Source organism: Acomys russatus, chromosome 15 (assembly GCF_903995435.1).
Source record: "Acomys russatus chromosome 15, mAcoRus1.1, whole genome shotgun sequence".
Classification (NCBI taxonomy): domain Eukaryota; kingdom Metazoa; phylum Chordata; class Mammalia; order Rodentia; family Muridae; genus Acomys; species Acomys russatus.
Window position 1 is genome coordinate 10,454,109 of NC_067151.1, and position 21,337 is coordinate 10,475,445.

A 21,337-nucleotide genomic window follows, 5' to 3' on the forward strand; every position below is an offset into this window, starting at 1 on the left:
ACTGACAAGCTGTAACACCATTTTCCCATGTTTCACACACAACTACACACATATCTACACATGTTATTTATTATTGGAGTCATAGCTTTCTGTTTATAGATTTATCTAAAAATTATGTGACATCTAGATGTTTGAAAAATGATGGTGCTGGTACCCATATTTAAACTTTCCATACTAAGACCTGTTAATAAATTTGTTTGGATGATTGATTTTTAGATAGAAAGAGTAGAGTTTTCCATTCTGGAAAAGAGCATGTCCCTGGTTGATGAGTCCATGTTTTCTGGCATAAATCCTTTCCAGATATAATTGTAAGCTGCGTGATCTTCTTTCTTTGCTCAGGCTGGCTCAGGCTGACAAGGTAAGAGCAGAGGCCAAAAAGACAAGGTTAAATAATTGTATCACCCCTGTGAGTCTCAGTGTCTGTACCTGAAACAGGGGAACAATAAAGCATCTCTAGCTCCAAGGACACTGTGGGAATTTCCTAATTAATGACCAAATAATGCTGAACAAAGACTGATCATTATTATTCGAGAAGCACAAAAATCCATCATTGGATTGCACCTTCCTGGCATCTGTTGCCTTAGTAACCAGGTTTGCAGGTGCAACTACAATTTTTGGCACTGCATTCCTAGGGTGTTCTCCTTCACACAGTGACATTCCAAAGAACAGGCAGCCCCATAGCCCCCACCCGCACCCCCGGGACAATCTGTAAGCAGATGGAAGCAAACTGGTCATCTGAAAACCATGGTTGTTCACTTGAAATTGTTTGTGCATAGGCATGATGGTTTTTGGGGCTTTGTTATAAGGAGAGTAAGGACTGCCAACAAAGGAGAGAGAGAGAGAGAGAGAGAGAGAGAGAGAGAGAGAGAGAGAGAGAGAGAGAGAGAGAGAGAGAGAGAGAGAAAGGAGGAGGGACAGATGTCTTTCAAATCAGGCAATTCATTTGTCTTTTGGCAAGTGGACATGAACAATGAAGCCTGAATTACTTAAAAGGCCGCAGTGATGCTGGGGGAGAGAGATTGCATCTCAAACATGGTCTGTTGCTGCCTGGACTTAATATTCTCCAAGGACTGCTTTGGCTGCCAGGCCCCTCATCCTCCTGCTGCAGCCTAGAGATGATGGACAAGCATTTATGTGAAGGTTGGCCATTGTCCTCACTCCCCCTCATTATATGGTAATAGGAAATAATTTTACATCTCACAGATGACACAAAGCTTCCATTGTGACAGCGATATTATCTTGCCCGCTTCTGTGGTAAGAGCTGCTTGCCCTGTTGTCTTTATTTCGCCCAGGCCACTGGGTTTTAGAGATGATGCAATCAGAACTGAAATTCGAACTTGGAAACAGCCTGCCCTTGTGTTTAGGACAGTATACCACACTTCATACCCTCCCCTGCTTCCTCTGCCCCACTCTCTCTATGGAATCCGTAGAACAGCTCAACTCCTGTTCCAAAACGTATCTCTCTGACAATTTCTTTGTTTCCCCACTATCAGTATTCAAGAGACTCCTCAAACGAGATGTGCTTTCTGGGCTCCTGTGCTCAAAGTAGTCTTTGGTGTGCCTGGACAGTCTTCACTGTGGAATGCTACATGCAGAAAATGCAGTGAGTTGTGGGGGCTTCCCTGGGGACCGCAAGTGACACTAGCAGAGTTCATTCAATGTGGAGGTTATGATGGCTCCAAACAAATCCCAGCTCCAGTTGCCAAGGACAGTGAGAGCAATCTCTAAAGCCAGACAATCAACAGGGCTCTGTGAACTCTTAAAAAATGGTTCCAAGTTTGATAACAATTGATCTTTTGTAGGACCTCCAAATTCCACAGACAGCATCAGACTCCCCAAGCTTGTGGTCTCTCCTGTTCTAGGGCCTAGAAACAAGTTTGTTCTGTTGATCCTAGAAACAAGTTTGGAGGAAAAAAAAAGAGCCTATGTGGGTAATCAAGTAACAAACCCTTAGAGTTTGTTAGGAACTGAGATAAAACATCCAACAGCTCTATATGATGATGTCCTAATCCTCAGGACCTGGAAATGTGACTTTATTTCTGAATACATTAAATGTATACTTTGTTAAGACAAAGCTGCATTGAGATAGATGAGTTCCTAACTCAAAATGGGTTTACAGAGTGAGGGCTTTGTCCAGAGATATGCTTGTAGCAGAAGGCAATATGATGCCATAGAAAGAACTACCTACATGCAGAAATAGGCCTGAAACACATCCTTCCATAACATCTTTAGAGGGATCAGACAACTACCCATACCTTGAAATGGTATGCTCATTTCCAGAACTATCAGACAATGGATTTCTATGTTAAGGCACTCAGTTTGTAGTACTTTGTGTAGCTAGAAAAATAATGATGAATTGTAATACTTGAGGTCCTCAGGTCAAGTCAAGTGACATTCATAAGCGAACCCAGAAGAACTTGGTTATGTGTACCCTTCCTAAACATGGTGCCATTCAGAATGTTAGCCAGCATTGCGACCACCATCACCACCATCAGCACTTTCACCGGTACAGCCGCCATAACCAGCATCACTACCACCATCACAAATAACAAACTTGTTTACTGGCTTTCTATCAAGTCTTTACTCTTTCAAGTGGGTAAGTGAATTTAAATATGGGACCCTGGTATTCAGATCCTAAGAATGTCAACTTTGTTGCTATAACGTGAGCTTCCTGAACTTTTTGACCAGTTGTTCTGATTTATTTTGCCCAAACATCTGATACTGTTATATAAAATATTCAAGTTATTGCTTCATATTGGCTCTATCTTGCTACATTTCAGGGCCAACAACAGAGATGATACCATCTTTGTTTCTAGCCTAGTTTTCCTCTCTAGGAATGTCTTAGGAGATAAATGATGTTCTAGAACATGTCAGCTGTACTTCTAGCATTCAGCTATCAATGGTTCTCACCATTCCTTGTTTTCCTACACCTGATATTTTCTCATGATCCAACTCAGTTTACTATGAGGCATTTTGTTGGTCTCTTATTGGTGTGTTCACAATTTATTATGTTTTTTTCCAGAGACATTCTTTATCTTTTTCTCTTTTAAAAAGGTTTATTTATTTATTATTATGTATATAGTGCTCTGCCTTCATATATACCTGCAGGCCAAAAGAGGGCATCAGATCACATTATAGATGGTTAAGAGCTACCATGAGGTTGCTGGGAATTGAACTCAGGACCTCTGGAAGAGCAGCCACTGCCCTTAACTTCTGAGCCATCTCTCCAGCCCCCAACATTCTTTTTCTTAAGTATATAGGTCCTATAAGCATCCAACTAAAGGTAAAGTATAAACTATAGAAGGTCATGATACTTTGATATGATTGCAGTATCGCTGGTAATATCTTCCTAAAATGGTTATGATAAAATCTTAATTCCTTCGGACAATGCTATCTGAAGGTTAGACTTTAGCAACATTATGTCAGGAGGTAGGGCTTTTGTACATGATATTCGTGCATTAATAATGAAACCTAAGAATATATTTGCTTGTCCCCACCAAAAGAAGGATGCAGTGACTGGAAATATCTGTGAGCCACAAAGCCACATTACACTTTAGTACCTCTGTAGATTCCTCAGATTCTAGGCTTAAATGCATTTCTTTTTATAACCTATGCATTTCATGGTGTTCTGTCTTAGGAGGCTAATCAGACCCAAGACACCAATGTTCCTTAGGAGAAATCTTCAGAGGACCCACTCCCTCAGTAGCAAGATGAGAGGGGGACAATAGGCAAGGAGCAGGAAGGGCTGCGGTCACTTCAGGTTCACAGATCTTAGCTTCATGCTTGGAGGAAGGCCTATAAGTGTTACTGCAGGGAGAAATTGTGGAAGCTGCAGATGAACTGAAAGACTCTGATGTCCTCTTGGACATACAGTCAGAACGCAAGCAGAAGAGCTCTTCTGGATTTTAAAGGTCATAGTGATTTGTACTGGACACGGAGATATGATCCAGGCTCTTCAGACTTAGTTCCTATAAAGTGACAGCGGTTTACTTAAACTAACTCTATCAATTTCTACGTGATAACTACTAAAATTATAAAATTGAAATATTTAAAGTTTGGATTAATTGTAATCATCAAAATACAGATTTTGTAATTTACAGAGCCCAAAGAAAAGAATAAAATCTTTGTCTACAGGAGTAGATGAACTAGGATCATTTTCTTTCTACCATTGACTGCTGTATCCCCACACTGTTCTAAACCACTGCGCATAGAATAGGGAACAACCATGGCTGTGACTTACTGAGATGGCAGAATCTTCCATAGCTCCGTAGGTCACACATGCAGCCACCGTATACCCTGTGGCAATGGCCATTGTTGGCACAGTGACATTTCCTTTTGCAGTACTTCCCAAAGAACCCTTTCCGACATCCTGCAGGGTATGAAAAAGGAGTATATGTTAGTTCACATGCAAAAATTGCTATGACCTTTGTTTATAAAATTCAAGATCTGAGCACCCACCCCTAATGGGTCTTGAGAGAGAGACAATATCTTTTAATAGTAGTTTGAGAATTTCCTACAACAAATGTTGATCATAGTCAAACGTTTTCTTGCAGCTCTTTCCAAATCCACTTCACTTCTCCACATCACCCAACTTTGCATCTCCTTTCTTTTCTTTCAAACACATCAGGTCTAATTTGTGATGCTGATGGATTCTTGAATGGAGGGTCTTAGACTGGACTGTGGTAGACCTACTAGGGGCTGCTTTCTTAAAAGAGAATGATCCTGCCGGCAGTTATCAATTTCCAATAGCTCCTCAGCTAGAGGCGGGACATCATGCCTACCTCGTCTTTCCATGCTTGGATTCTATGTGACTGGAGCTTGTGCAGGTCTTGCGCATGCTGTCTCAATTGCTATGAGTGCTGCGATGCGCAGCTGCCTTCTTATGTATGTAAGATTTCTTTGTAGTCATTCACCTTTTCTAGCTTTTAATTATTAAATGTATATTTAATAATTACATATGATACATGAAATGCATTGATATATACATATACATACAAACATATATGCGCACACACACACACACACACACACACATATATATATATTGTGTAATATGTCCAAGTTTGAGTGCATAATTTATTTAGTAAAAGGGTTAGTGATACAAAATGAAACCTTGAGTTCACTGATCAGACACAGATTTTTGTATGTTCAAAGGTAACCTGGTCTATATAATGAACTCCTGGCCAGCTAGGTCTACATAGTGAGTCCTTTTCTTAAAAAAAAAAAAAATGTCATCTTAAAAATCAAAGCATACTAAAGAATGACACTGGATGTTGACTTCTGGTGTCCACACAGACCTGCATATGTATCATCAACACACACACACACACACACACACACACGTGCGTATACATATGAAGACAATGTTTTCACTCTGGTTAGATAAGACCAATGAGTCCTTTTGCTTTTGCTTTTTGTAAATGTACATACATGATTTTGCATGCTCTCCTTGAAATTGTACTCCGACTTCTCAACGGTACAAACTAAGAGCGCCAGTTTGACTCCTGAGCCGCTATCCTAGCACACAGAACTCGTGCTGCCCTACCAGCCCCCACCTACCTTGTGCTGCTCTCTCTGAGGTTCTTGGCACACTGCACGGCTTCCCACCGTGCTCAGGAATGCCCTTCCCCCACATTGTCTCATCTCTTCTCTCTTGTTTTACTTTTCCATAAATCTTGCCTTGTCATAATCTGAATTATACTATGGCCTTACTTCCAACCAGGCATCAGTATTTAATCTGTAACACCTATCAACATTTGTAATTTATGCTTGTCTTGAACCTGGTCACACTTTACACAGGCCAAGAACCCTTTGGTTTTGTTTTTCTATAACAGGGTCATCTTTCCCACCAGAGCTCATTGCAACCCTTTAGTGTATTATGTTTTTTACAAACAAACACACATTGCTTGTAGGGATAAGAAATTGGATGGTAAACAGGAGCCTTCCTACACTCCAGAGAGGAAAGTACATTTGATTTTCATGTTCCCATGGCCTGAGACAGCCTAATGAATTTCCCAAAGAATTCTAGCAAACTCAGGGTAATACCATGTTAATTTTCTTTCTGTCTTCAGCAACTGAGCTCTGTCAAACTAAGGGAGGAAATAGGGCTTCTTCATTGGCTTTTATGAAAAATCCATACACAGTTGTCTCTGGTGGTTTGTGAGCTCTTCACCCATAATTTCTCCCCTTCCTTCCTTTCTTGTTCTGTTTTCATTTCTCACTTACTTTTGCCACTTGAGCCAACTGCTTCTCATTTTGGTCTACAGAGAAAGTGAGCTCTCCTGGGGTCCTACTGCTGGACCCACATCCACAAACCCAATTCATGCTTGAGATGAAAACAATATTTTTTTTTATTGCGTGAGGATTCATCCCGTTCATATCACAACCAATCAAGTGACTTAGTTACAGTTATACAATGTGAAGAAGGCCAAAGCAACTTATAAAAATGGCATCTAGCTGGGGGCTTGGTTACAGTGTCAATGGTGAACTTATGACCACTGTGGTAGGGAGCATTGTGGGAGGGGGACATGGTGGGAGGGAGCATGGTGGGAGAGAGCATGGTGGGAGGGAGTATGGTGGGAGGGAGCACGGTGGGAGGGAGCATGGTGGGAGGGAGCATTGTGGGAGGGAGCATGGTGGGAGGGAGCATGGTGGGAGGGAGCATGGTGGGAGAGAGCATGGTGGGAGGGAGCATGGTGGGAGGGAGCATAGTGGGGAAGGGAGCACGATGGGAGGGAGCATGGTGGGGAAGGGAGCACAGTGGGAGGGAGGATGGTGGGAAGTAGCACTGTGAGAGGGAGTACTGTGGGAGGCCGGCAGACAAGACACTATAGCGGTATCTGAGACCTTACATTTTATCCTTAAGATGGAGGCTGAGAGAGGATTTCACTGGATCTGGCATGGACTTTTGAAACATCACAGCACACCCCCATTGACACCCCTTCTCCAGCAAGGCCACACCTCCTAACTGTTTCCCCAAACAATCCACAAACTAGGGACAAAGCATTCCAGTTTATGAGCCCATGGATTCATTCTCTTTCAAACACACCCCAATCTTCCCTTGTTTTGTTCCATTATGCTTGTTACTGCCAAAGTAAATTTATTTTTGTCCATAGAGACACAGTCTTTGAATTCGTCATTTCTGTTCTAACCTCTACCCCTGTGAACCCCCAAATTAGCTGTGGCTCATCTTCCTGACAGGACATTCCTACCTTCTTCACAAATCTTCCCATAAACACCGGGAGGGCATTGGCACTGTCTAGTCTGAGGATCACAGACACCTCCGTTCTGGCAATTGCAGTCACCCAGTAACTTCTTGTTGCTGGCATCTGTGGAACAAAGTGTGAGTGAATTAGGAAAGGTGCACATGTAGAGCAACATGCCATCCATCGCAGATGCAACCAGAAGGAGAGGTCAGAAGGAGAAATGGTCTTTCTATCAATGTGGCTTCCAAGTAATTCAGTTCTCAGCACCTTGCAGGCCCAGGGTAAAACTGTGGCATAATCCTAGTTCCTGTGGGTTAATCTCCCCTGGGAAAGTCCAGATGATACAGCTGGTTAAAATAATGATGAATCAAGGAAATGCTAAGAAGGTTCAAATGTGTAACTGATCTCACTCCTTAAAATCTAAGCCCTGTGGTTTCAACACTACCCAGACCCATTTGCTGAATAGCACTAAGCACCATTAATGAGAAACCAACTTTATCTTTAACTCTGAAAAAAAATGGGGAGAAGTGCAGAAAAAAAGTCATGTTTTAAAACCAGCAATGAATGCAGCTAAGTTCTCTTAGGGACTCCCAAGGCATTTGGCATTCTCAGAATTTGATGAAATTAAGCAAATGATAATTTTCCCTGGTTTGTCGATTCTTTTAGAAGTATCTGGCATCCAGAAATGTACACTGAAGGAATTGTGACTTTCTTTAACATGAATACATATAACTTGAAATAATTTAATTAGTTGTTATAGTTGATATTTTACCATAAGTTTTATCCTCAAGCTATATGTATGTGTCTTATGGTTTCCATCACTGTTAAAAGACACCATGACCCCAGTGTGGGTTCCTTTCTCTGGGAGGCTGGGCTGAGAATCTGGTCTCAGAGTTTTCTTCAGCCTTCTGGTTGCTAGCTTAGGAAGTCTCTGTCCTGAGAACTTGTCAGGAGGAAGGCCTCCTGGACAGGTAGGGAGCTCTCCGGCTAGATCCCTCATCTTGAGGAAGTGCAAGGTGGTCTAGAGCTTAGCCAGGGTTGAGACAATGGGAGTTCATGTCCCTTTCAGTGGGGGAAGAGAGCCTCTGACTTCTAAAAGGCCAGATAACTGACCAACTGCACTTGGTTAAAATAAAGAACTAGATTTTAATTCACTAAACTTAATGATAAAAAGAAGAAGAAGAAAAAAAAAGACAAAGACAGGAAGCTATGGAGGGAGAAACTAGGAGTGCATGCGCAAACACCCCAACCTCTGGGTTTTTAAACCAAGGGTACCTGAATTGCAGGAGCCACTCCCAGGACACTTCCTGGGGCTTGTCTCCAGGGCACCTTTGATATGTTTTTCTTTAAAGAGCCAGATTTTGACACCTTTAATGTGGGTGGGTGGGTGTCTGGTGAGCTGATGTCAGCAGGGAGTACACTCAACTATAACGTACATGAAATTTACTGGGAGGGAGTGTCTCCTCTGCCTACAGAAACAGGCCCACACCCCAGCAACTCTTATAAAGGAAAACCTTGGGACTGGCTTATAGTTTCAGAGGTTTAGTCCATTATCATCATGGTGGGAAGCATGGCAGCCTGCAGGCAGACAGGGTACTGGAGGAGGAGCTGAGAGCTCTCCATTTTGATCCATAAGGAGAAGTGCATTGGGAACTAGTAGGCAAGCTTGAGTTCTGAGATCTCAAATCCCACCCCTTAGTGATGACTTCCTCTGGGTAAGCCACACCTACTCCATCAAGGCCACACCTCCTAATAGTATTACTCCCTTTAAACCTATGGGGGCCATTTTTATTCAAACTGCCACATAATGTCTCCTGCACTAACCTCCTATCATTTTATGAAACTTAGCTTCCTGTTCATCTTTTATTTTCTCAATGCCTTTATTTATCTTTCTTTTATTTCTTTTCTCTCCTTTTCTTTATTCCTTCCTGTTCTTTTTCATTGAGAGAAAGTCTAATGTACTCAATATTAACCTTGAACTCATAATGACTTTAAATCTCTAATCCCTCTTCCTCTACCTTTCAAGTGCTGGGATTACAGGTATGCTCCACCATGCTTGTTTTACGCAATGTTGGTATTTGAATTCACAGCCTTGTGAGTGATAGCTAAGCACTCTTCTAACTCGGCTTGTCCATTATTTCCTCAAGGCATAGGCTATTAGAAAGGGTGAGTAAAACAGAAAAAAGAGAGCAAAAGTAAGAAAGATATTGAGGATAAACAATTGTGAAATCCTACATTGTTAATTTATGTCTAACATAACTTTGAAATTCTCCAGCATCTATAGAAGGAACAGTTTTTGTTTGTTGTTGTTGCTAGGCTCACAACCAAAAATATAAGAAGAAACATTTTTATAGATAAAGAACTTATAGTGTCTTCCATAGCACCTGGGTTATGGCATATCATCTATATAGTAGATTGATGGTGTTCTCTGGCCCCTTCCCACAAAATGGAATATAGCAGGACTTCCAAGATATGTCATTAACAAATAGAATAGCAATAAGAATAAGATCACAGGGGGAGAAATGGTTAACAGGAACATGTTCTAACTTTGAACTAGCAGACTTGAAATGTATCACGAGTGTTTCGACACCGGTGGGAGCCACTCCTCTCTTCCTCGATAGTAGATAATCAACCCATGTTCAGTGATTTCAACATGGAATTTCTTTGAAAGATATGTGGTTCCAAAAATGCTATGAAAATTAAATAATGCACAGTGATACTTAAATCACTTCCATAATATTTATTGAACACATTTCTGTGAAGTCTCAGTAGATGATTTCATAGTAGACCAATAAAGATACTGAATGGTCTTTGGGGACTATTCAGTGGGGAGCATCACTTTTCTGATTCTTACCCAATTTATTTTTAAGTTCTTTGGCTGCATATAAAAATGGCAATCATCTCTGAAGTATGTAATTTATGTGGATTTTAGAGAATACCCCTACTCTCTTTTAACCAAAGGATTAGTTGAAAGCTGTGAGCTAATTTGGATTGTTCTGTCTTCATGTTTTTTTTTTTAATATTTATGTTTTAGCTTTTTCTTTCTTTTTAAAAATTAATTTCAAAACATATGTTTATATTACTACACATGAACAAAATAAACTACATACAGCAGGAAGAACCATGAGACAACCAGTAGTTATATAAATGTTACATTCATAGCAATTTGTCTATTTGCATTTGTCAAACTTGAAGAATGCATCTTTCCTATCTTGTTGACTCTAAATTTCTGAATGAAAATCAATATCTATCATATCCCATCTCTATTAAAATACTTATCTTGATCTAAAAACATCTTAACCCTTAACCAATTAAGCTTAATTGTAAGACTAAACTATTTGGTCTTCAATCCCATCAAAGACTTGAGAAGGAATAAAACTTAAATACCAGAGTGAACTGCAAGTGCAAGGTTAGCAGCTTCCAAAATGAAAAAACGACTGAGACAGTTTACTACCCGAGCAGTCACCCAACACTCTCTATAATGTTGGAGCATCATCTTCGGCCTTCTGGCCCAATATCTCTGACAGACCTACTTGCGAGGCAGGAACTACTGAGGACTTGCTTACCCTATTTGGCAGAGTTCAGCTGTCGCCTACCTGCATCTAAGCTTGCCCATTGTGGCAGAAAAGAGGACATTTTGCCCAGCGGCTTGTTTGCCACATTTGAAGTCAACTCCATAAGGAGGTTCTATGCTTTCTGAAACAGATTCTTCCAGAGAGGCCCCTGGGAGGCACTCGGGACATCTGCAAGGTTTTCCAAGTCTGAAGACATGGATATCTTGTCCTCTTATCACCTGGCTCACTTAACCTCTCAGAGCGAGGTTTGTATCAGTGATGTTTTCCTCTGAAGATAATTGTCTAGTTTTATTTCTCACACTGCTATGTTAAGGGCCATGTGTCCAGGCCGTGCATATATACCAAGGGACTTGCATGATAAGTCAAATCTTTATATTGTAATGATCATATGATGACATTATATACATTTTGTACTATGAAGTATATGAACATATGGGTCAATATAACTGAGGGTCTCCACCAAGATTTCTTCTTTCTGTACTGATGTGGCTGACATTCTAATGTAGAGTAACTTACAATCAATAAGAATGAATTCAACCTAATCAAAGAGAACCCTCTCAGAGAAAGAATGTCAATATGACAGGGAGAGTGCTTCACACCTTCCAGAAGGAGCAATTCTTGCAGAGGACTGCAGAATCATGTGATGCTTCATGGATGGACAATATGGGTCTTCAGAGACCGGGGTGGTACAACAGCTACTAAAGTAAAAAGTGCAGAATATGAAGTAGCCAGTGGTTTGACTTACTAAAACTAGTCAATCGGGCAAAGACAATGATAAAGATATAAGGAATAAAAGAGATTCATGAGAACCTGCTTCTGGAAGGTTCCCAGTGGCTAAGTATACATGTTAGGTTCAGAAAGTGGGCTGCTGAAAAGGTGGAGGGCAGTGGAGAATGTGATTACAGTGATTCATGGTGAACAGCCTAAAGACCCAAAGGAGTCCTGCTGGCCAACAGATGTCGCCATGTCAGCTCGGGTCCTGTGCCCACACCATGTAGTAGAACGAATTTCTGCTCCTTTTTCTTACATGCAGGGAGCTAAAGGAAAAAAAAATTATGCTTTTACCATCTTCCGGATTATCATCGAGAGACATATTTTTAAGTACAAGAGAAAGTTAAAACGAGGAAAAAAAAAAAAAACTCAATGTATTTTATTTTATCACGTGGAAGTTTCAACTCCTAAAAGCTGTCTTCATTTACAACACAAATGAAATGATATTTGGATGGCATATTTAAATTTTTGATAGTTTCTCTTCAAAGACTTATATAAAAAGATGAAATCATCATCATTGGCTATGTTAATGTAATTTTTAAAGGGGGAAGAGGGGTAAACAACAGAAGCAAGCCCAGTTAAAAAATTTCAATTTTTAAAATTTTATGCAAATTCACCATATTTTGTAACACAAATGCTTCCTAGTGTTTCCATTAGAACTAGCTGGCCAGGCACCTGTGAGTTGTTATTCGAGTGTATGATTTTTATAAGACAAGCCTTATTAGGAACCTTCATTAATTTCTGTGTTTTGTGTGTTAGCAGGGTTAGGAGCATACAAAATTTCCCCTTAGTATTATATGTTCAATTTGCAAACACCAGCATTCTTTATGTATAATAAATATATTACTGTCTTCCACTGGGTGGTTAATGCATATGGTTTAGGGTGCTTTTGTTGAGCGAGACTCACCCACAGGAGCTTGCTGGTCTGTACCAGTTCTTAGGGCATTGCTTTCATTGCAAAGGCTGCCAGTCCAGCCAGCTGGACAGAAGCACCCACTTTTCCCTTCTTGGCATCTACCTCCATTCATGCAATCGCCACAGTTCAAGCTGCAGTCCAGACCAAAGGTGCCATCTAAACAGACTGTCATGAGCAAACAGCTAGTTACATATGTCACCACAAATAAAACAAAATTCTTAATTTCAAAAAATCAGATCAGGTATAATTCACAAAACATCCAGAAAAGAACGTTAAGAAAGAGAGTCTCTCAGCATATAACAGATTTTATTTCTGCTAGTTATGATATTAGATTATTGTCCTGTCCTTAAAGGGCTATAAAATAAAATAAGTCAGGCCTATGACTGATCCTAGAACACAGGAGGGACAAATGGGAGTTGCCTGTTAATGATTTCTTTCCTAGATATCCTTTCTATGGATATGTTTTTAAGTGACTTTTTATTGGACTTTAACACTCATGTGTAATGATGCACATATCTCAAATATATCCTTTGGCAGCCTTCAGACAAGGTATAGCACATTACCTGTCACCTACAATGTCAGTGCTATTAGTCTCATAAATAAAACACTGTCACAACTTCTGGCACCACAAATATTTTTTTTCCTGAATGTTTTATAAGTAGGATTGTAGAGTAAGCCCATCAGGAGCCAGGTTTCTCTTGTCAATACATTTGTAGTATTCTTCTACACTACCCAAACAAATCTATTTTATCTCTGTGTAGTATTCTATTTCTTACAGAAGTGCAATAGGTTCACCTTTTGTTCTCTCCTTGATGGATCTTATCTTAATCTGAGTAAATATAGAGATTTTCTTTTACTTAGTTGTTTACACCTGAGCTCCGCTTTCTATTGTAATAACCATATGATGACATTAATGCCATCCTTGTTTTCATCTTGTGGTGTGTATGGGCGCTGGGGGAGCTAGTACTCTATGTGTGCTGCTTTCTGGGGCCCCCACTACTCTGTGTGGTGCTGACTTCCCCTTAGTGCATGTTCCGAGCTCTGCCCCTGCCTTGCCTTCTTACCAGGCTTCTCTAGGACTGCACAGCACACCTCGTGAGCTGGCAAATGACTAAAAGGTAGACAGCAGAAATGTAACTAAATGTCTCTCTTTCCCAACCTTGGTTGAAAGATTTCCGCCCATGTTTGTTGTTCTAAAATACATTGTATTCTGATTTTCCATAGCCAAAACAGCAGACATTTTATAATGAAATATTTAAATATTCCTACCTTCATTCAGAAGCACTTATGGATATTCTTATAAATGAACTATAATATGAATATGTTACTGTTAGTCTCTATTTTTTTTATTCTTATTGTGTATAGTTTATTTTTTTATTAATTTATTCTTGTTACATCTCAATGGTTATCCCATCCCTTGTATCCTCCCATTCTTCCCTCCCTCCCATTTTCCCCTTACTCCTCTCCCCTATGACTGTGACTGAGGGGGACTTCCTCCCCTTTTATATGCTCATAGGGTATCAAGTCTTTTCTTGGTAGCCTGCTATCCTTTCTCTGAGTGCCAGCAGGTCTCCCCCTCTTTTTAAGTGTATTTATTTTTATATTGATTTAGGTACATGCATATATATGTAGTCACATGCCAAGGCACATATGGCAGGGTATGGGGACAGCTGGTGGGAGTGAGTTACCTTCTTCCCCCATGTGGGTTCTAGATTTGAAATCAAGAGGCCTGGCTTGGTAGTAGGCCCTTTACTCAGTGAGCCATCAACACACACTACCCCATATTCCCCATTCTACAAACACCTTCATATTATGTCTTTCTTGTATAAAAAACAGAAGTCAAGAGATGACATATTTAAGAGGAAATATCACAAAAGTGAAGGCTTTGTCCCATTTTCCTATGAAATTTCCCATCCAAACATTTGATAACGTTATTGAAATTACTTGTATAAAGAAATTACTTGGAGAACAAGCCTGAGTCATCTAATGATGAGTGAAGAGAAGAATGAAGGAAATCCTTTACGCACCAACTCTCTGCAAGGCTGTCAGGCTTTGGAACTCTCCTTCTGCTTCCTGGTGTTCATCTTCATTGTCTTTATCTTCATATGAGGCAGCCAGAGAAGGAGCAAGATATGGGAAGGGCTGAGGTGGGCTGTGAACCAGGAGGCCTGGAAAACTCAAGATGCCCAGTTCCACTTCTTCTTCCTCTGACTGCTCATCATCTAAAGCTAAGACCAGAGATGGAAAAAAACTGGGTTTCAACACTGTGTATAGAAGGGGGAAAGAGCAAGCAATCATTGACAGACATTGGGTGTCTAAACCAGACAGCTAAGCAAGGATGAGTGAGGGGCAAAGATGTTTGAGTGGGTCTTCAGAGGCCTATTGGACCAGCAGCCAGATGCATGGGGCTGAATCACAGTGGATAGGACACAAGGGAAATGAAATGAGGCTAGGAAGAAGGGGGAAGAAAAATAGGGTAAAGGCAGTCAGGAAAGAGAAAAGGAATGAGAAAGAAACAGAAGGAGGAGGAGGTAATGAAAGAGAGGAGAGAAGAAGGAATGAAGAAGAGAGAGGGGGTAAGAAAGAAGGAGAGTGAGAAAAAAGAAGAAAGGGGGGAGAGAGAAGGGGGAAGAGGGAGGGAGGAAGGAAGGAAGGGTGGGAGTGAAGGAAAAAAGGGAAAGAATGGTATAAGCGATAGATAGATAGATAGATAGATAGATAGATAGATAGATAGATAGATAGATAGATAGATAGATAGATAGATAGATGGATGATAGAGGATAGACACCTGAAGAAAGGAGGCAGGGAAGGGTGTGAAACTTTCCTCTTCAGTACATTGAGGGGCAGGAGGTGGAAGGAACTTGGTAGAGACTCAGCACAACACCCTAGCTACTGACAGACATGCTCTTCCATCACTTCCAATTTTGTAGCCTTCTTCACAGGCACAGTCACATGTCCCCACAGAGTTGACGCACAGCTGGCCACAGACCACACTGACATCCAAGCCCTCATGCACACAGAGGGAGGGCAGAGTGAAATGACATCTGCCCTTTGTGGCATGATGTGACCTTCATTTGCCAAAGCATCGCCCTGCCACACAGGAGCAAGTACAGCCCTACATTATCCTGCACAGCTACCTAGTGACTTTCTCTTATTCTTTTCCATATTTACAGATGGCTGGCCACATAACCCAGGGATTTCTGATGTCTTCTATATGTAGGTTGGATAAAGATCATAAAACTTATACTCAATGGTTCCAAGCAGTGCCTTATTCTGCAGAAATATACTAACTTCTCACTTATTTTTTTTTTTTTTTTTTACATAATTCCATGCAGGGTCTGTGGAGACTCTTAGAGGTAGAAGAACACTAACTAGTCTATGTTAATGTAACTATCTGATTTATCACCGAATCTAAACTCAGAAAGAGTCAGTTAGTGTGTTAGACACACAGAAGGTTCCAGAGTGCAACCACAACCCAGCTTCATCTCAGATGGTGCATACCTTACCACTGTGGATGTGTGCAAGTGTGTGCATTTGTGCCATGCAATTATATCCTGGCTCACTCTGCTTAGGAACAGACGGCGCATAAAATGCAGCTTTTGTTGGCTCTGTTAATTGGATGGAAATAGTAAATGGTAATATACTCCACTGTGTTTAGTATATAAAGATAGCACAGTGTTTTCCTTTGAGACATACTGAAGGCCTGGCTTGTAGTAGTTAAACGCCTGGCTACCACCAGAATTCAGGATTTGTTTCTTGAAGCAACAAAGCTCCATTTTCTCTGTGACATTAATGTCATATATGTGACCTGCTACAAAAGTAGATAATAATATTATGAACTTTGTACAGATTCAAGAAATGTTTTAATAATAATATTAATTGCAAAATAAACAAATTGATTCTATATTTAAGGTAATTTTCGTCTTTAATTATTTTTAAGTTAGCATACAAACAATTGTTTTTACTTCGGTGTGTTTATACACACATGCTATTCTATTTTATTCTCACTCTTACGTTCCCCTACTGCCCAATTTGCCCCTGCTTCCGTCCCACTCTCTGGCCTCTCCCACTTACCCTCTCTCCCTTCCTGTTGCTATCTCCTCTCTACTGTCAAGGCATGAATAGATTTAAATTTTGCTTATTCACATGAAAACTAAACGTGGCAACTTTCTTTCTTCTGGATCTGGTTTATTTCACTTAATAGAAATGACCCCTAGTTTTATACATTTTTTTTCTGAAAATGGCCCAATTTCTCCTTTCATTAGAAATGGATACAATTCTGTTGTATATATGCACCACATTTCTTGTCAATTCTTCCTCTGACATACATGTAGGCCGGTTCTCTGTCCTGGTTCGTGTGAGTATGGCAGCAGTGGATAAGGATATGAGGTGTCCAGGTGTCATGCGTACCTCATCCTTCCAGTCTGTACAGAGGGCTGGGCTCTGCTACATGGCAGTTCTAACTCCGGCGTCTTGAGAGCCCTCCTCCACAACTTCTAGAAGGCCATGCAAGCTTACCTTCTTGTCAGCAATGCACGAGCTACTTTCCTTCCTCATGTCCTCACCACTGTTTTTTAATGACAGCCACATGACTTAGCTGAGAAGAAAGTTAAAGCATTTCTAGTGTGCATTTCTCAGATAGCTAAGCATAATGAACTCTTTTAAAAATATGTAGACTGTTTGTATTTGTTTTTCTGATAACTAATAACTAATTTCATTGAGCTATTGACCAATGAATATGTTGGGGTTTTTATGTGTTTGTTTGTATTTAAAATTTGCATCTATTATGTACTATAGCTATTAGCACCACTCTGTGATGTGTAGATGGCGAAGACATTTTTCTGCTCCTTAGACTGTCTCTTGCTCTAGTGATTGCTTCCTTTAGTGTGAAGAAGCACTTTTAATTCTTGTAATCAAACTTGTAAATTATTGGGATTTTTTCCTTGGTACTGAAGTCTGCCGAAGCTAAATGTCTTTCTTACGGCTCTGTCTCAAAGTGTTTTATCTATAGTTTCTGTTAGTAATTTCAAGTTTCATGTGTCTCACTAACATCTGTAGTCCCTCTTGAATTGATTTTTGTACAGGCAAAGAGATATGGATTTATTTATTTTTTATTCTACAGATGAATATCTGATTTTCACAGCATTTGTTGAAGAGCCCCTCCCTTTTCGCCTCCCCCCACATTTCTGTCATTTCAGTGCTGGTGGTACAGACAGCTGTATCCTGAGTGCTCAGCTGCTGGTGGTACAGACAGACAGCTGTTTCCTAGGCACTCAGCTGCCAACCTAACCTGGAGAAATGGTTAGCTCCACGTTCAATGAGAGGCCCTGCCTCAATAATATGTAGAAGAAGCACTTGAGAGTGTCACTAACATCAGAATTTGTCCCCCACATGTACCCGCATGACTGATTGCACCCCACATACTTGTACACGCACACACACACAGAGAAACACACACATACATAAACACACATACACATAAACACACACACACATACACACACACACAAACCAGACATATATTCAAACAAACACACATACACACATGCACACAAATCCATACATACAGACATACATTCAAACATATACAACAAACACACACATATGCACATACATACAGACATACAAACACACACACACACATACACACAAACACACACACACACACACACACACACACACTCACTACACATTACTCAGTCTCCAGACTCCAGGAATTTATATGGCTTCTGAAAGAAGACAGTTTCAATTGGTAAAACAAAGAATTAAAAATTTCACACGAGGAGTAGATGACCAAATATAGATAGGAATAAATCTTTCGAGTTCGGCACACTAACCACCGAACCCCCCGTGGTAATAAAAGAGAGAAAAAAGAACAAGCAACAATCTAACTAACAACAACAAAAACCACGAAAGCAGTAAATGGTAGCATCTCTCATAATAAACAATTGTAAGTGGCTTCAACTAAAAAATAAAGAGTTGCAGAACAACTGACTGTATTAAGTTCAAAGTATGTTTTCTCCAAGAAATATACCTGCTGTACCACAGTTTCTGCTGAGACTGAAACATTCCATCCTTCACAGGAAGCTGCTTAAGCAGAAAGGAAAACAACTCAAAAAGATTAGTCCCTGAAACTGACCAGACTCACTAGGCCCCTCCCTGCCAGGGTAAGCAATAAAACCTGAAAGTCTCTCTCTGAGGCCTGAAGCTGAGCTTCAAAGAAGGCTTTGAAATGAGATCAGCTGCCCAGAAGAAGCAGAAAGCTATCCAGCTGCCTAGAAGAGGCATAAGCCTGAGTCACTTGGAAACATACTCCTCAATCTGTTAAGCTACCTGCAAGCTGTGCAGTGTCATCCAGATTTCCCAACTTTTATGAGCTGTCACCCATATTGGGGAGAGCTCTGGTGATGCAGCTGTCTTTAAGTCATTCCTGCTGCTGCAAATAACCTTTCACCCATACTCCAGTAAAAGCCATGGTTCATTAAGTTTGACTTTGGTGGTATCCATATTTTAGTCTTCCTTGGGCTTCCTGTCCGGGGTAAGTAGACATGTGTGCTGTGTCTCCTGAGGAAAAGCTTTGTCACACAACAACACATCACAGGCATAGACACTCACAGGCTGGGAGCCAAAGCATAGAAAGGAAAAAAAAAAAAAAAAACAAGTTAGCATAGTAATTCTGAGAGATGATAAAATAGACTTCAAAACAACATTAGTCCAAGTAGATAAAGGTCAGTACATATTAGTAAAAAGAAAAAAAATTATCAAGAAAATATAACAATACACATACGCCACACACACACACACACACACACCAATCATTTCAGCTTTCAATGTCATAAAACAAACACTAATTTGAATTTTAAAATTACATAAGTCCCCTTGTTTTTTTTTTTTCATAAGTCCCTTTGTTAACTTTAGTATCCTAATCATATCCTTAGATAGGTTATTCAAACTAAAGATGAACAAAGAAACTTCAGGTTAAACTTACCAGATTAAATGAATTTACCAGATACCTATGGAATATTCTATTCAGCATGTATAGAATTAACACAGAACTTCTCCAAAATAGACCACATTCTATGGCACAAAGTCATTCTTAAGAAACATAAAATAACTGAAATAAAACTAGAATCCAATAGCAGGAGAAACAACCATCTGTCAATAGCACACAAATTCTTGGGAGACTGGACAGTACATTCTAATGTGACTTTTTGAAGGAAACTATGAGAAGGTCGAAGGATTTACAGTGTGTGTGTGTGTGTGTGTGTGTGTGTGTGTGTGTGTCTGTGTGTCTGTGTGGTATGTGCATGTATGTGGCCATCCCTCTGTGTGTTTATGTGCAGGAAGGCTGAGAGTCAACATCCGTGTCTTTCTCAATCACTTGCCACCACTTTATTACACAAGGCAAGGGCTTTTCTGAGCCTCATCCATCAAGCTGAGCAAGTTTGTGACCCAAATCTCAGGGATGAGTCTTTACTTTGGCTTTTTATGTGGGCGCTTGGATACCACTAAAAAGTTGTACTCACTATTTTAAGACTCTCCTTTATTAAAAACCATGCCGCCTAGGCTAGAATGCACCTAGAAGTGCACAAATGTCAACAATTTAGAAATTTCTTTGTGTGTGTGTGTGTGTGTGTGTGTGTGTGTGTGTTTCTGAGACAGGGTTTCTCTGTGTAGCCCTGGCTGTCCTGGACTTGCTTTGTAGACCAGGCTGGCCTCAAACTCACGTCAACCGCCTGCCTCTGCCTCCCGAGTGCTGGGATTAAAGGCATGTGCCACCATGCCTGGCCAATTTAGAAATTTCTTAGATGACACATCTGAACGTGCCCTTGTCTTTGTTAATGTAAGATGTGAGGGGAATTCTGCTGCCTGTTTTCATTTATGCCAAGATAATTCTCATTTGTTTTCTCTTGACCATGACTTTCACATCCAGCCCTGTAATTATGGTCTAGCTTCCAAATCTCTCCTTTGCATGTGAAAAGCATCATGAAGAAATGAACACCACACTAACCCTAGCTGCCTTTAGTGCAGTGGTCATCTAGGTCAAAAATTTTGCTAGAACTTTGTTTCTATTTTAAACTTTCCCTAATTTACTCCCTAGTCCTATTTTTGTCTTCATCTCATTAACAAAGATCTCTGTCTCTTCAAAGTTAGAGCCACCGAGGCCCATAGCACATGGTGCAAACACACAGAAATCCACATTTCCTTAGTGGCAAAGATGCTGTCTCCAACCGCCTGCCCTGTTGTCTGTACATTGTGTCCAGAGATCTCAAGAATTTACCTCCACATCCACAGCCGTCAGGACTGATCCAAAAGCCTTCCTGGCAGGCACATTCGTAGCCTCCTAAGTAGTTGATGCAGAGCTGGGCACAGCAGGCTTCTCCACTCTTGCATTCATCAAAGTCTGCAGGGGAAAGGACATTTGTGTTACTGGAGAAAAGAGAATCCAACCAAACTGCAGAAGCCCTGAGAAGCCTCACTTCTAAATTAAAACTGTTTGATTAACTATGTCCCCCTCCTTGGGCTACAATACAGTCACTGAAGAAATGAGCACACAAAAACAATGACGCCTGCTTTGGGTTTACGTTTCTTGCAAGCTCTTAGCGCATCTGTTATTTATCTTAAAGGAACATAAATGGTCTTCCAACACATTTATAAGCATAGGAAAAGAGATCTTTGCTATTTTTCCACTTTCAAAAGCAATCTGACTGAATAAACAGAAGCTGAAGAACAAAAAGACAGAATTGAGAATGAAGAACCAAAGAATTCCATTTAGTAACATTTGACAGCTGCAGAAAGAGGACAGCCCCAGACTTCATAATGTGCTGCCTCTTCAGCAACCGAGGTCAAGGAGTGTTCCCAAGAAAACA

General features: G+C 40.5%; 1 protein-coding gene across 2 annotated transcripts in view; it reads right to left on the reverse strand.

The window, feature by feature from the left end:
- Positions 1–556: 556 nt before the first annotated feature.
- LOC127199148 (EGF-like and EMI domain-containing protein 1) overlaps positions 557–21,337 on the reverse strand; it is a 572,097-nt gene continuing 551,316 nt past the window's right edge. The window contains exons 9-13 of one of the 2 annotated variants that reach the window (XM_051157028.1): positions 20,749–20,871; positions 14,495–14,695; positions 12,459–12,632; positions 4,241–4,369; positions 557–706 (exon numbers count right to left, since the gene is read on the reverse strand). In XM_051157028.1, the coding sequence (XP_051012985.1) occupies positions 606–706; positions 4,241–4,369; positions 12,459–12,632; positions 14,495–14,695; positions 20,749–20,871 (728 nt within the window). In that variant the 3' untranslated portion in view covers positions 557–605. Of the gene's footprint in view, positions 707–4,240; positions 4,370–7,211; positions 7,329–12,458; positions 12,633–14,494; positions 14,696–20,748; positions 20,872–21,337 lie in introns of those variants that run through there. The other variant, XR_007831912.1, reaches the window with a different exon arrangement.